General features: G+C 51.8%; 1 protein-coding gene across 1 annotated transcript in view; it reads right to left on the bottom strand.

Annotated features, from left to right (window-relative positions):
- Positions 1-14,650, bottom strand: part of LOC107116171 (telomerase protein component 1-like) — an 86,250-nt gene that overhangs the window by 60,449 nt on the left and 11,151 nt on the right. The window contains exons 4-11 of the mRNA XM_015418043.1: positions 14,337-14,495; positions 8,018-8,152; positions 5,285-5,446; positions 4,954-5,106; positions 3,830-3,960; positions 2,606-2,763; positions 2,397-2,506; positions 1,806-1,896 (exon numbers count right to left, since the gene is read on the bottom strand). Of these exons, the coding sequence (XP_015273529.1) occupies positions 1,806-1,896; positions 2,397-2,506; positions 2,606-2,763; positions 3,830-3,960; positions 4,954-5,106; positions 5,285-5,446; positions 8,018-8,152; positions 14,337-14,495 (1,099 nt within the window). The remainder of the gene's footprint in view (positions 1-1,805; positions 1,897-2,396; positions 2,507-2,605; positions 2,764-3,829; positions 3,961-4,953; positions 5,107-5,284; positions 5,447-8,017; positions 8,153-14,336; positions 14,496-14,650) is intronic.

Below are 14,650 nucleotides of genomic sequence, written 5' to 3'. Positions count from 1 at the left end.
AATAGATGTTGGGTCCCCGACCGTAGTGCCCTTGGGGGAACATGTGGGGCAAGGCGGTCCCTTAGGTAGACTGGTCCCTGACCATATAGGGCTTTAAAGGTAATGACCAGCACTTTGAAGCGAACCCGGTACGCTATTGGCAGCGCTTTCAACACAGGCTGGATGTGATCTCGTCTAGGAAGATCCATCAACAGCCTGGCTGCAGCATTCTGCACTAGTTGCAGCTTCTGAATTTGTGACAAAGGCAGCCCCATGTAGAGAGCGTTACAGTAGTCTAGCCTCGAGGTAACCGTCGCATGGATCACTGTAGCTAGGTCATCCCGGTCGAGGAAGGGGACCAACTGCCGCGCCAGCCGAAGATGGTAAAAGGCCGACTTGGCAGTGGCTGCTACCTGGGCCTCCATTGTTAACACAGAATCCAGGAGCACTCCCAGACTCCTAACCTCAGACACCGGCACCAGTGGTGCCCCGTCGAAGGTCAGGAGAGGGAGCCCTAACCCTGGACCGATCCGACTCAGCCCCAGGACCTCCGTCTTTGCCGGGTTTAATTTCAGCCGACTCAGCCTGAGCCACCCAGCCACGGCCTGTAACGCCCGACTAAGGTCATCGGGAGTGGAATCCGACCGGCCGCCCAACATCAGATACAGCTGGGTGTCATCAGCATATTGATGACACCCCAGCCCACAACTCCGGGCAATCTGGGCAAGGGGGCGCATGTAGATGTTAAACGACATCGGGGATAGCACTGCCCCCTGAGGTACACCACATTCAAGGGGCCACCTCCTGGACCGCTGATCCCCTATCGCCACCCTCTGTCCCCGACCTTGAAGAAAAGAGACCAGCCATTGCAAGGCAAGCCCCTGAATCCCCACGTCGGCGAGGCGGTGGGCCAGCAACTGATGGTCGACCGTATCAAAAGTGGCCGACAGATCTAACAACAACAGCACCGCCACACCGCCTCGGTCCAGATGCCTATGGAGGTCGTCCATCAGTGCGACCAGTACAGTCTCCACCCCGTGACCAGGACGAAACCCGGACTGGTGGGGATCGAGGACTGGTGGGGATCGGACTGGTGGGGATCGAGCCATGGGATCCTACCTAATATTTCTCTGAGTTTTTAAAATCAGTTTTCCTGAAGTCCAGGATACGAGTCCTACTATGTCCTGGTTTCACATCTTTCTCTTTGTCAAATTCCAAGCTGACATGGTCACTATTCCCCAAGGATCCCACAAAATTCACTTCATCAACCAGTTCTTCCCTGTTTGTCAGGGTTAAATCTAGGATAGCAGATCCTCTGGTTCCCACCTCCACCTTTTGAGAGATGAAGTTGTCTGCAAGACTATGGAAGAATCTGTGGGATGCCCCATGTCTAGCAGAGTTAGATTTCCAGCAAATATCTGGATAGCTGAAATCTCCCATAACCGTTACATCCTGTCTCTGTGAAAGTTTAGCACTCCCTGCACACACCCCTTCTCCAACTGCACTGGTGCCAGTGGATGCAGCTGGGAGTGCTGGTGCCATGGCCACCGGGAGTGCCCCCGCCATGCACCACCCACGTGCCCTTCTTTAATGATGCTGGGCAGTTGGGAGTACTGGTGGCGGGGGAGGTGCGTGGGTGGGGGTCAGCAGCAGCGGACCCGACCTGGCACCTGCCTGACTTCCAGGCATGCTGATGCCAGCCCTGCGCTGAGGGATATGCAGAGGACAACACCGGCACTCTGAACTGGGCCCAGGAGCCAAACGAGCTTTGCCTCCCCTTGAGCAATTCTGAGCACGCAGGACAGCCTCATTGACACAGGCCTCACCTTTGGGGTCAAGCTCTTCCTCCAGCTGCTGGATGACCTTGTAGGCAGTGAGAAATCGGAATGGGAGCTGCCTGCTGCGGATCACGGACTCCTGGGACGAAGAAAGGCAGGTGGGTTGGGAGGGGAAAGAGAGGCTAAAAATGCCCCTCACTGGGGGGGGGGGTGCAGTTCGTGGCATCTGTAACGCTGCCTGCATGTGACCATGAGAGTGAATGGGAGCCATTCATTCCTATGGAAGAAAGTGATGGGACGACAAATGGAATCCACTGGGCTGGAAGCTCGGCTCGCCTCCCACCATGGCTGACCCCACTTGTCCTAACCAAGAATCCAGTTTTTGCCCCTTTCTCGGGCCACACAACTTGTAGCTCTTGTCCCACAGAATCCAATGGGAGCCGTTCCGAACTGAGCCCACCCCTGTCTGCATAGCTACTCCCATTCATCTGCATAGGTTGCCTTACCCTAGGTTCCACTTCCTGGTCACGTGACTGTGACGGAACCCTGGGGAGCAGACCTAAGGCAGGCCTGTGTCTCTACCATTCTTGCCAGCTCATCTGCCAAAGGGGCCCTGCTAAAACCGAGCCCAGACCACACCTTGTTCTCCAGACGACTCAGCAGGCGTCGGTGGTGCCTTTCGCTCACTCCGACCCGCAGGACGCTGCGAAGGTTACGCAGCATGGCCATGAAAGGCAGCTTCCCTGCATCTGTAAGGAAGATCACAGGTTTTATTGGGTGTCTAGGATTGGGGGATGTCAAGCTTCACGAGAAGAAGGTAGACGCAGCAAGAGTGAACTCTCGGGTACCGATCAGCTCTTCCCAGGCTTGAGCAGTGTTCCCCCGCTGGCTCAGCTCCCGCTCCCAAGTGCGTGGTCTCGGAAGTCTCATGCGGGTGCCGGCCAGTGCCGAGTCCCAGGGTCCCGGAAGGCGACTTCGGGAGAAGGTGTGCAAGTCTGAAGGGTACCTGCAGAGGGAGCCGGCACAAAAGAGCTCAGGTAAGGAGAGCACGGAAGGGGAATGGACGTCCCCTTGATGGACCTCCAAGCCAAGTTCTCATGGGCTGCCAGAGCCTGGCGGGGTTGTATAGCCAGTGGGGTTGATCTTTGTCTGTTCCAATAAAGCAGGAGACCCCAACATCCTTCCTGGTAAGCACCAAGTGTATTTAGAAAGTGGATGGGGCCAGGTGGGGATCCTGCCTAGCAAGACTTCTGATTGGCCTGTGGAGAATTGGTTGCTACAGGGGCAACTATCAGCAAAGAAGGAGGAGGAGGAGGAGGGGAGGAGGTTGGATTTATACCCCACTTTTCTCTACCCGAAGGAGTCTCAGAGCGGCTTACAATCTCCTTTCCCTTCCCCTCCCCACAACAGACACCCGTTGAGGTTGGTGGGGCTGAGAGAGCTCTTTTGAGAACTGTTCATAGAGAACAGCTCTGAGAGAACTGTGACTGACCCAAGGTGACGTCAGCAGCTGCATGTGGAGGAGTGGGGAATCAAACCTGGTTCTCCCAGATTAGAGTCCGCGCTCCTAACCACTACACCAAACCGCGAGCTGCAACAGCAGTTTTGTGGCTGGCTCCATGTTCGGCAGTGGCCCTTTTGCGGCTGCATCCACCCCACTGTGTCAAGATTCCAAATGGGGGCGGGAAAGGGGGGGGGGGGGGGGGGCTGCAGTAAATCATCTCCAGTCAGCCGCACTCGAGCGATGTCTTAAATCTCAGTATGTCCCCATGCTATGCTAATCTGAAACATTTCGATGGACTGAGGAGTCGTCACACGACTGAGATCAGCTCTTCCCAGCAATGTCAGGGGAACAGAACCACATTGTTCTTACGAGTGCAGTCAGAACGTCCGTGTGGGAGGGGGCAGCAATGTACTGAAGCCTTGGACCTGCCATGGAAATATGGCAGCTTTAATCTAAAATGCAACAGTAAAGCACTAGTCCTCATGGTTAGAGCAAAAGGCCCTTTTCTTTTAAAGCATGCCGGGGCTGCGCCTGCTGAAGTCTGGCCATAAGGTGGGGTTTCACTCACTTGCGTCCCAGGAGACTCATCACATCCTGGGCCGGCTCAGAAATATGAAGGCGCCGGATCAAAGCCTTGAGAGAGAAAAGATCCCTGGGGGTTGCCACGTGTTCCGTGGCTGACTCCAAGAGCTTCTCATGCTGCAGGAAATAAATGAGGATGCGGACTGAGAAGTATCCATGGGTCATGTCCGGAAGGCCCCAATACTAGTTAAAAGGTGCTGAAAGAATATGCGTGTTTGACACCTCCCTCAGGTGAGCCATGCACCAAGTTACCCACAATGCCTCACTCTCCCGCTTGGGGTTTGGAAGCAACCCCATCTCAATTGTTCCCCTCTGGACCGAGAGGATCCATTCAGGTTTACACTCCGCTCACATCTCACAGACTCGCTCCAGAGTCTGTTGCATCTCTCCTGCCGGGGCTCCCAAACTTGAACCTCATCGACCCGCAGTCATCAGTTTGGCTCCCCAGCCATGCCTGCCTTGGCCCTCCCCGGTAGCACTCACCTTATTTTCCAGATCTGTCACTCTCTGCACAACGATACAGTTGCTACCCAACACGTGCTTTCTCCAGTCATTCTGGTGAAGTGATCCCTGTTTCTTCTGAGAACACAACAATGGCTGGTGAATAATCTTTGTGAATGGGCAGGGTCTCCAAACCCACCTGCCGCATTCTTATCCCACCTTTCCTCCACTGAGATACTTTAATCCTCACAACACCCCTTTGAACAACAAATTTAGAGTGCAGTGGCACCTTGAAGACCAACAAAGGTTTGTTCGAGGTATGGGCTTTCGTGTGCACACGCACTTTACCAAATACACTTAGAACGGCAAAAAGGTTCAGACTTATAGCCGGCAAATTAACATGCAACATGATGATGATCTAGTCCACAATGAAGCCTTTTCCTCCAAACTGGAATGGCTGCTCCTCCGCCTACTACCTACACTGCAGGCACGTCCCACTGCATAGCACTTTCCCCTGAGTAGTTAGAATATCCATGCATATTCCATAATTTCCTAGCTGCACAGCCAACGCATGCGGCAGGGAGAAAAGATGACATTTGTATCCCTCAGCCTCTACCTAACGATGCACAAGAGAGTCTCCAACAGAAGCTCACAGGCCCCCAACTGCACCTTCTTGGCTTTTGGCCGATGATGTTTTTTCCCACGGCTCTTCTGGGTGTTGTATTTGGCCAACTGGTATGCATCAAACTGCCGGAATTTGTCAGCCATTGCAGCACGGAGGCAGGAAGGCAAAGGTGCCAGAGTATCAGTCTTTGCTAGGCTCTGCATAGGAGAGAAAGGGGAGGAAATGGTGCCCTCCGACCACAAGGAGGCAGCAAAGAGGGAGCTCCGGTTCTTGAATCAGCTGTGGAACTCCCTGCCCAAAGGCTCTGGACAAAGTCAAAACCTGAGCAGAGGAAGGGAAGGGAAGGGAAGGGAAGGGAAGGGGGGCGTCTCTCACCTGGTATAGCCGAGCCACCTCCATCCAGTCAGAGGGCAGCTGCACGGTGTGGCTGAAATAGCGCCGCAGGTGTGGACGGCAGGGTGGGAGGCGGGAAGACAGGGCCAGGAGAAAGTTAGCTGTGCTGCGGATGTTAAGTTCCTGGCGAGCATACAAGGCAACCTGGGAAGAAGGGGGGGGGGGAGAGCGCATCCAAGCTAAGGATAAGGTCACATTAGGTTACATTTCCAAAGCTGGCTGGTTCAGTCTGAATATCCTTATTTCGATTTCCTCCTTGACAGAAACAAACCCGACCCCTTATTCCCACACTAGGTTCTTTCCTCGCCCCAAGTATTTTTCTGCCAAAAATAACACTCCCCCACCCCCACCCCCAATGCTGCCGTTCCATGGTCCCCAACTCCCTTGGGAATGAGCCGCCCTGGGAGTGGCGTTCACCTGTGCTGCCGGCTCCCTTTGCAGGGAAGAGAACGCCAGAATCTTATGGAACTCTGGGGGTAGCTGCTTTACCAGCGAAGAAGAGATGAGCACATCCCCGGAGAAGGTGGCAAACAGTCTCTCCTCCAGAGGAGCAGACTGGATCCCCGGAGAGAGAGGAATGGTGTACAACAGCAAGGCAGGACCAGTGTCAGCATGCTTTGAGGTGGAGCAGCTGGAGCTTTGAGGTGGAGCGTGCCCATGGCTGTGAGAGGGCAGGTGAGGGGGTTGGGGGTTGGGGAAAGGAGGCACAGGCGTGTGATGGGTGGGTTCAAAGAGAAGCGTGAACAGGGGCTTGGGGAGAGGAGGGGAGTCTCTGCCAAGGCACTCTCCGCCAAGGGCCCCACAAGACCTGGAACCGGCCCTGCCCCCCCCCAAGGTGCCCAATCAACGCCCAGCCATCTCCCTGCTTTTGCCACTCTCCCTGCCTTGGTTCTAACTCAAAGTCCCACACGTGCACGCATGCATCCTCCTGCCCACTCCCCTCGGAAGGGCGAGGTCGTCTCCTCCAAGCTCTAACGGGCAGGTGAAAAAAGCTACTGGAGGACTGACTATCCCTTAACCATCAGTCCCCACTGAGGAAAAATCCCAGAGCCCTCAGTGCTCCAGGGTTGCCACTCAATGCCCAGCAACTGGCACAGAATTGCCAGCTCCAGTCTGGGAAATACCTGAAGATGCAGGGGGTGGAGTCTGGTACGGGTGGGGTTTGGGGAGGGATGGAGTAGTGAAGGATGATAGGGAAATGGCTGAGAAGATGAATGCATTTTTTGCCTCCGTCTTCACTGTGGAAGATGAGAAGTGCTTGCCCATTCCAGAACCGCTGACTTCAGGGAGGGTGTTGAAAGACCTGAGTCAGATTGAGGTGATGAGAGAGGAGGTCCTACGACTGACAGACAACTTAAAAACTGATAAATCACTAGGCCCAGATGGCATACATCCGAGAATTCTGAAAGAACAGATGTGAACTTGTGGATCTCCTGACAAAAGTATGTAATCTTTCATTAAAATCTGCCTCCATTCCTGAGGACTGGAAGGTAGCTAATGTCACTCCCATCTTTAAAAAGGGTTCCAGAGGAGATCCAGGAAATTACAGGCCAGTCAGTCAATGTGTATTTATATTTAGGATATTTTGCTCCAATGTGCATCACTTTGCACTTGGCCACATTGAACCCCATTTGCCACAATGACGCCCACTTACCCATCCTCGACAGATCCCTTTGGAATGCCTCACAATCCTCCCTGGTTTTCACCACCCTGAACAACTTCGTATCATCCGCAAATTTAGTCACTTCACTGCTTACTCCCAACTCCAAATCATTAATAAACAAGTTTAAAAGCATCGGACCGAGTACTGATCCCTGTGGTGCCCCACTACTTACCACCCTCCACTGAGAAAATTGCCCATTTATACTCACTCTCTGTTTCCTATTCATTAGCCAGTTTTTGATCCACAAGAGGACTTGTCCTTTTATCCCATGACTATTGACCTTACTTAGGAGCCTTTGATGAGGAACTTTATCAAAAGCTTTCTGGAAGTCAAGGTAAACAACATCTATTGGGTCCCCCTTGTCCAAGTGTTTGTTCACCCCTTCAAAGAACACTAACAGGTTAGTGAGACAAGATCTTCCCTTACAGAACCCATGCTGAGTCTGCTTCAATAGGTTTTGTTCATCAATGTGCCTACTAATTCTTTCCTCAATAACAGTTTCCACCAATTTACCTGGTATCGACGTCAGACTGACTGGCCTGTAATTTCCTGGATCTCCTCTGGAACCCTTTTTAAAGATGGGAGTGACATTAGCTACCTTCCAGTCCTCAGGAACGGAGGTAGATTTTAAGGAAAGATTACATATTTTTGTCAGGAGATCCACAAGTACACATTTGAGTTCTTTCAGAACTCTCGGATGTATGCCGAGAACAAGTCAGAGAGCAAACCTTGTGAGCATCTGTGCCGTACAGCGTCCACAAAATTATCCCTTCATAAAATGCTCTCTTGAGCTACCATACAATAGTCAATAGACTACACAAAGGAGCTCATCTTAGACAAAGACTTGTTTATAAATATCTGAAACACAACTGCTAACAGTTGGAAGAAAATCAGCCATGCATTTAGCAAAAAACAAAAAAAGTGCTGAGAGAATATGCAAGTGTGACACCTCTCTCAGGTCTACGCTCACCCATGGTCCAAGTTACCCACAATGCCTCGCTCTCCCACAGGGGGTTCGGAACCAACCCTGCCTCCCAGCATCCCCTCTGTACCTTGAGGATAAATTCAGGTTCACACTCTGCTAGCTTCTCACACACTCCTTCCAGAGCCTTTTGCATCTCTCCTGCGGAGCTCCCAAACGTGGGACCTTCTACCAACGAACAGCAAACCAGGTTCAACAACGTCAGCTGTGGAGGAGGGAAAAGGTGGAAGACATTTTAGAAAGAGATGTATGTGTCACGAACCCCCTTTATACTCCCAGTTCTGTGAGGGTCTGCGTGTCAGGACCTAGTCAGAGTTAATTTTATTTTTCCTGACCAGTCCTCTACACCCCAAGGTATAATATTCTCTTTGGGGTTTGTCTATTTCAGGCTGTCTTCCTTGAGGACTACTGCACAGTATATGGCTCCCCAGAAAGTCAGGCACCAATACTTGTAACATTCAAAAGGCACAGTTACTTTATTATTGCACAGAAAACACAACTGGGGGATGGGATGTATTTACACAGGATGTTCTGACACTTTGTTGAATAAACAAATCCCTTTGCCTTGGCTTAGGCTGTCTGCTTTTCACTCTTAGTTCAGTATCTAGATGTTCCTTAGTTCACACCACACAACTCAGATCTCACTCTCCAGTCACTCCTGTAGTGGCTAACTTTTGGCTTTTATTTGTCTGGCCCCTTTGAGTCTAACTGGACACCTAACCAGCCGTCCAGACTCCTCTCTCCAGACACTCTAGCCTTTACTCAGCCACTTGATAAATCCCTGTGTTGTACACACTGCTTATGGAACCAGTACTCTGCCACTGGCTAGGGTTGCCAAATGTGCCCGGGGGGCGGGGAATCCCCCGCTTTGACGGCCCGATTTTCGACGCCACGAAAATCGGGCCTGGGGAAAACCCCACCCCCGCATGCGCGTCACCCGGAAGTGACGTCGCATTCTGGGGGCGGGGCCACGGCCATTTGAGGGGGAAACTCTTTGTTTTCCCCTCAAATGGCCGTTGCCCCACCCCCAGCGTGCGATGTCACTTCCAGGTGACGCACACGCGGCGCGTGCGCACACACCCAGACGCCGGCCGGGAGTCCCCTGCTCCCGGCCAAAAGAGATTTGGCAACCCTACCACTGGCTCTGCCACTGGCTAACAGTCAGTTTAACTTAGTAGGTGCTCTTAACGCTTCCATGGTGCCTATGTTAAGTGCCTTTGATGATTCTAATCACAGTGACTGAAATCAATCATGAACATATATTCAGATATTCACTCTGGTTCATTGTTTAAATGCATTATGGGTAAAACACTAAATGCTGACAGGTAGTAACTGACTGACCTTGTTTATAGTGGCCAGTTGTAACTGTGCATGCTCCTGATGTCAGTTTGCTCGCGTTAGATGGAGAACACGGCATGATGTACTAATATTTGCTACAATTAGATACTTTTTAGAATCTCACAGAATGGGAAGAAGAAAGCCTATTGTTCAACTGAAGAAGGCACATTTTTGCCTGAGAAAATCCAACCCATAGATTCAGGCCCAATCAGAATGGTGTGACGGATATGAGACTAACTTTGATGGAACCAATAATTGTGATTTATTTCTAACTGTCATAGGGGGTATAAAACCCTATGTCTCCCATTGTAACCTTAGGGAGAGCTGTGGGGTCCAAAACCTTACTGGATCTGCACCTCCCTCCTTTGTTGATCAATAAAGTACAAGATCTGATTCTCCTCTACAAGACTGCCGAGTGCTTTCTCAAATTGGGCTGGGGGAGCACAACCCTTGACGGAGATTCTGTCTTACACCTGTGGAGCAGTGTTTCTGGTGTCTGTGACCACTCAGGTCTTATACTTTTACTCTCCTCGGTATATTAGAGGAATCAGTGCAGAGTGCTCTTCCGCCACAGTCCTTTACACAAAAGTTAACAGGCTGTTTTCCTCAGAGCTTTGCTAGCCCATTGCTCCTGCTAACTCCTCTGTCCAACTCTCTCTCTTCCAACTGTCCGCCCCCAACAGTCAGTTAGGTCAGTTTTCTGTCACTCAGGGAGTGCTCCGGCCAAAAGGCCCCCTCCCCTCTAGGTCATGTGACTCAGCAGGGATCTCTCTTAACATTCTGCTGGTCCCAGATTTTCAATTCTGTCACAGTATGGAACTGGGGAGGGCAGTTCTAATTCACTGGGGTTACAATCCCTGACCACCCTCACCGGGGCACTGCTCAGACACTACGCCCAACCGTTCATTGGCTACCCACGGCTTAAGGCTCCAAACCATCAATCTGAACTTAAAAATGAGCTGGCAAACCGGTCTTGTCTAACTTTCCTTCCCTCTCCACCTGCTCAGCAGTACAGCCTCTGGGTGTAGGAGCAGAGAAACACCTGCAGCCCCTGCTTATCGATTCAGCTGTCATGCCAAACTACTATCAGTGCAAACCAGGTTTTGCAAACTCCATTTGGTTTGCCAACGGATGAACGTATGGATACACATAAGGAACAGAGATCCATCTGTGGTATAGAGGGAACACTCTGCCTCGGGCAGGGATGCTCTGTATTCTTGGTGCTTGAGGGGCAACAGGGGGAGGGCTTCTGGAGTTCTGGCCCCGCTGGTGGACCTCCTGATGGTTCTGGCCACTGTGTGACACAGAGTGTTGGATTGGATTGGGCCACTGGCTGGATCCAGCATGGCTTTTCTTATGTTCTTATGTTCATGGATTGTCAACTTCAGACATAGTTTCAAACAAGTTAAATTTCCTGAACGGGATTTTGCTGTGATGATCATTATTCCACATTTCCTTGAAGGAGCACAGGGTGTGTGCGCCACCACCCATTTTGCCCTCACAACAACCCGAAGAAGCTGAGAGATCGCAAACGGTCCAGCTCAATGAACTTCACGGAGCACTGGGGATCTGACCTTGGGCCTCCCCAGTCCTAGTGTGACATCAACCCTTACACCACATGGACATAAGAAGGTCCCTGCTGGATCAGAACAGCAGCCCATCTAATTCAGCAGCTGCCAAACAACTGCCCTAGAGAAGGGGCTCTCAATGTGGTGCCCATGGGTGCTGCGGCGCCGACGAACACCTTTCCGCATGCCCACCAGATGTTTCTAGAAAGTGGGTGGGGTCAGGCGAAGCTCCTCCCCACCAGGGCTACTGATTGACCACTGCAGATCTGACTGGCTGTGCAGATTAAAATAACGTTCTGGCAGCAGCTGCCACCACAGTGTTGATTTTATTCTCTCTCACTCCTCTTTCCCAAGTTTTTTTAATTTCCGCTCTTCTCCCCAGGACTTGCACTTCCTCTGTGTGTCCGGCTCCACTTCCTGTGGCAGCCATTTTGAGATTGTGTCCACCACCCTGCATCAGAATTCCAAAGTTGCCCACAGGCTCAAGAAAAGGCTGGGGACACCCACTCTAGAGGGCCAACAAAGAGGACACAGAGGACAAGGCCTTCCCCGGATGTCGCCTCCTAGCATTGGGCTTTAGAAATTTCCTGCCTCCGAATGTGGCGGTTCCCATTCGTTACCATGACTAGTAGCCATTGATGGACCTCTCCTCCAAGCAGGGCCGGCCCCAGGTTTTTTTGCAGGGAAGGCGAGGATACCTTCTGGCGCCCCTCCCCCGTGCGCCCACCAATTTCTGGTGCTCCCCCTTCTGGCGCCAAGCCAAGCTGTAGCATCTGGGAGGGGATTTCAGGCAAGCCACGCAGCGAGAAGTGCCTCTTCTCCTCCTCCTCCTCCTCCTCCTGAACGTCAGCCAAACGACTGCAGCAGCTTTCAGGTTCCAGTTAATCTCCGCCTCTCCCTCCATCCTCCCCTCCCCGCAGCTGCCTGGGACCATCCCTCCCTCCCTCCAGCGAGGCCAGTCACCTTCAACCGGCCTCCCAGGTGCTGAAGAAGAGAGGCAGCCGCACCTTATTCCCGAGTGTATGTGTGTGTTGGGGGGGAGTTGAGCAGGCGAGGTCGAGCGGGCATCTCCCTTCCGACAGTAGCAAATGTGCAGCAGCACCGGAGCATCAGTTGCTGCAGAGGGAGTGCGGTGAGACACTCATTAACCTACTTTCCCACGCAGTTGATGGTTGAGCAGGACGCAAGGGAAGGGAAGGCGGGGTGGCAGGCAGGCCAGTGCGGCGCCCTGGTATTAGACAACTGCCTCAATTTAGTCTATGACAGGCCGGCCCTGCCTCCAAGAATCTGTCTAAACCCCTTGGCCAACACTGCCACCACCGGCAGTGAATTCCACAATTCAATTACTCATTGAGTAAAGAAGTGTTTCCTTTTGCCCGAACACGGGTTCTGTATTGATGTCTGAACAGAGTCAGAGTAAGATAAACCCAAAGGCAGGTTCCAGGCAGTGTTCCCTCTAAGCTGAGTTAGTGTGAGCTAGCTCACAGTTATTTAGCCTCCAGCTCACAGATTTTTGTCTTGGCTTAGGAAGGATGGCTCCAGCGCAAACTCATTTATGCAGCAGCCAAATTGCTCACTCACAGCTTTAAAGCAAGTAGCTCACAACGTAGAATTTTTGCTCACAAGACTCCACAGCTTAAAGGGAGCATTAGTTCCAGGTAACTAACAATCCAGAGAAAGGAAGGCAGGAGGTCTACGGTTCACCCTCCCCGTCCCAACATTATCCCATTAAATTGCCTCAGGATGAGAATAAAGCCAGGAACCTGGTTCCCTTGAGACCCCACACCACAGAAAAGCATGAGGCCTGCTCACTGAGCGGCATATATAATTTAGTTTCATGGAGGGCAAAATATGGACACGAGGTCGGGCTGTCATTAAAAAAAATAGCACCAGCAACTTCTTAGTCCTTATGGGATACAATGAGATTTATTTACCTGCTTCATTTACAGTCCACCTTTCTGGCTAAGAATGTGCGCAGAAGAGTATGGGCAATGGCTCCTGAGAGCTCCAAAGACAGACTGGTGGCTGAATAAGGGCCGTACTACACATACGGGTTTTTAATGAGCTCGGTTACCTGCAGCCACACAGCAGCTGCACAGAATGGCTTTCAAGAAATAAAGGAGACTCCAAATGGGCTTGGAACACTGGGGGGGGGGTACCTCCTCCCACCTTCCTCCCCAAGCCATTTTCCCATGCGTAAACACCACAGGGGGAGTTATTTCCCTGTTCTTGCTGCTCCGCAATCACAAAATACCCACGCAGAGCGGCAAAAACAGGGAAATCTCTCTCTCTGCCAGCGCCATTCCCGGACCCGACTTGTTCAAAACCCGAATGTGTATTTTGGCCCTAAGAGGTCCAAGAATACATTCTTTTGCCCTGTGTTGCTTCTTTCCTGTGCCCACGACCAACGAAACCAAAATAAAGCCATGCCAATTAAAAATTATGCAAAATAAGAACAATCACGCAAGTCTCAATGTGCAGCATGAGTTCAAAGGACTGAGCTATTCTTGGCACAGGGTTCAGATGAGCTCATGTCATTTTCTCCTTGTACACATTACCCTGCTTAGAAAGGATCTTGTGTTTGCAGCCGTATGGTCTAGAAATCATTTTTTTTAAAAATGAAAGCCAACATTCTTGGGATACTAAGGCCCTGTCCACACGGGAGGAATTGGCACGGAAAATAGACGGGAACAGGGCGCATCAAACCGGCACGATCATACCTCAACATCTGGGAATCGTCCCGCTTCTGTTTCCAAGCCGTTCCATCGGGCCGAAGAAGCGCATCAAAAAAGTACCGGCAAAAGGGTACTAGCAACTGGAAAATGCGTTGCGCCGGCGAGCGTATGATCGTGGAGGCAGAGATACCACGCTGCATCCGGCACGCGCATGCGTCCTGGCATGCCGGAAACGGCCATGGGTTTCATGCCGCCACGCCTCCATGGGATGGGAAGAACCGGAAGAAGGAGCGTGCGCAAGTAGCGTATGACTGATTGCGCGCAAGTAGCGTATGAGTGAGCGTACCAACATCGACATTTGATCGCAAGCAACAGGTTTGTCCGCGGCAACTCGGGGGATGTCTGATCGCACTTCCGTCCTTGTTTTTGCTGCAGCTCTAATTTGCCGCCCTTCAGCGGCGGATCATCCGGCCAGTGTGGCAGGGGCCTAAATTGTGTACCGAATTCTGCATTTAGAAGCAAAACTCCAGGCACTGGCCTCGTTCAAACCCAATAGTCCATTACTGAATACAGGAACATGTGAATCTGCCTTAGACTGAATCAGACCCTCGGTCCATACAAGTCGGTCCAGTCTGCTCAGACTGGCAGCGGCCCTCCAGGGTCTCAGGTAGAGAGAGATCTTTTGCATCACCCACGGCCTGGTCCTTTCAACTGGAGATTGCAGGGATTGAACCTGGGAAGTTCTGCATGCCAAGCAGATGCTCGACCACTGAGCCACAGCCCCTCCCCACCTTGCCACCTTCCTTACCTTGTGCATTCTCACTTCCTGCTCTTGGCTGTCCACTGTCATCTCGTGGTCAAAGGAGTCTCTCTCGGTCGGCTGTTCTTTCAGCGCATCCTCGGGAACTGTCAGGACGTATGCTGGCATCACGCCGGCTGAGTCTACCTTGTCCCCCTCTCCCTCGGCCTGCAAAGATAGAAAATGAACGGACTCTTAGCCAAAGCCAAAACGAATTTATCAGCGTCCCCCAGGGTTACCTACAGGTTCAATTCACTGGGGAAATTCTGCACAGCCATGACAGTTTAATATAATGAGGACAATGACATGCACCCCGGCCTAGT

This window comes from Gekko japonicus, unplaced genomic scaffold, assembly GCF_001447785.1.
Source record: "Gekko japonicus isolate JY-2015 unplaced genomic scaffold, Gekko_japonicus_V1.1 scaffold1305, whole genome shotgun sequence".
Lineage (NCBI taxonomy): Eukaryota > Metazoa > Chordata > Lepidosauria > Squamata > Gekkonidae > Gekko > Gekko japonicus.
The sequence above is the reverse complement of the archived record's forward strand: the minus strand, read 5'-3'. Positions and strand labels throughout refer to the sequence as shown.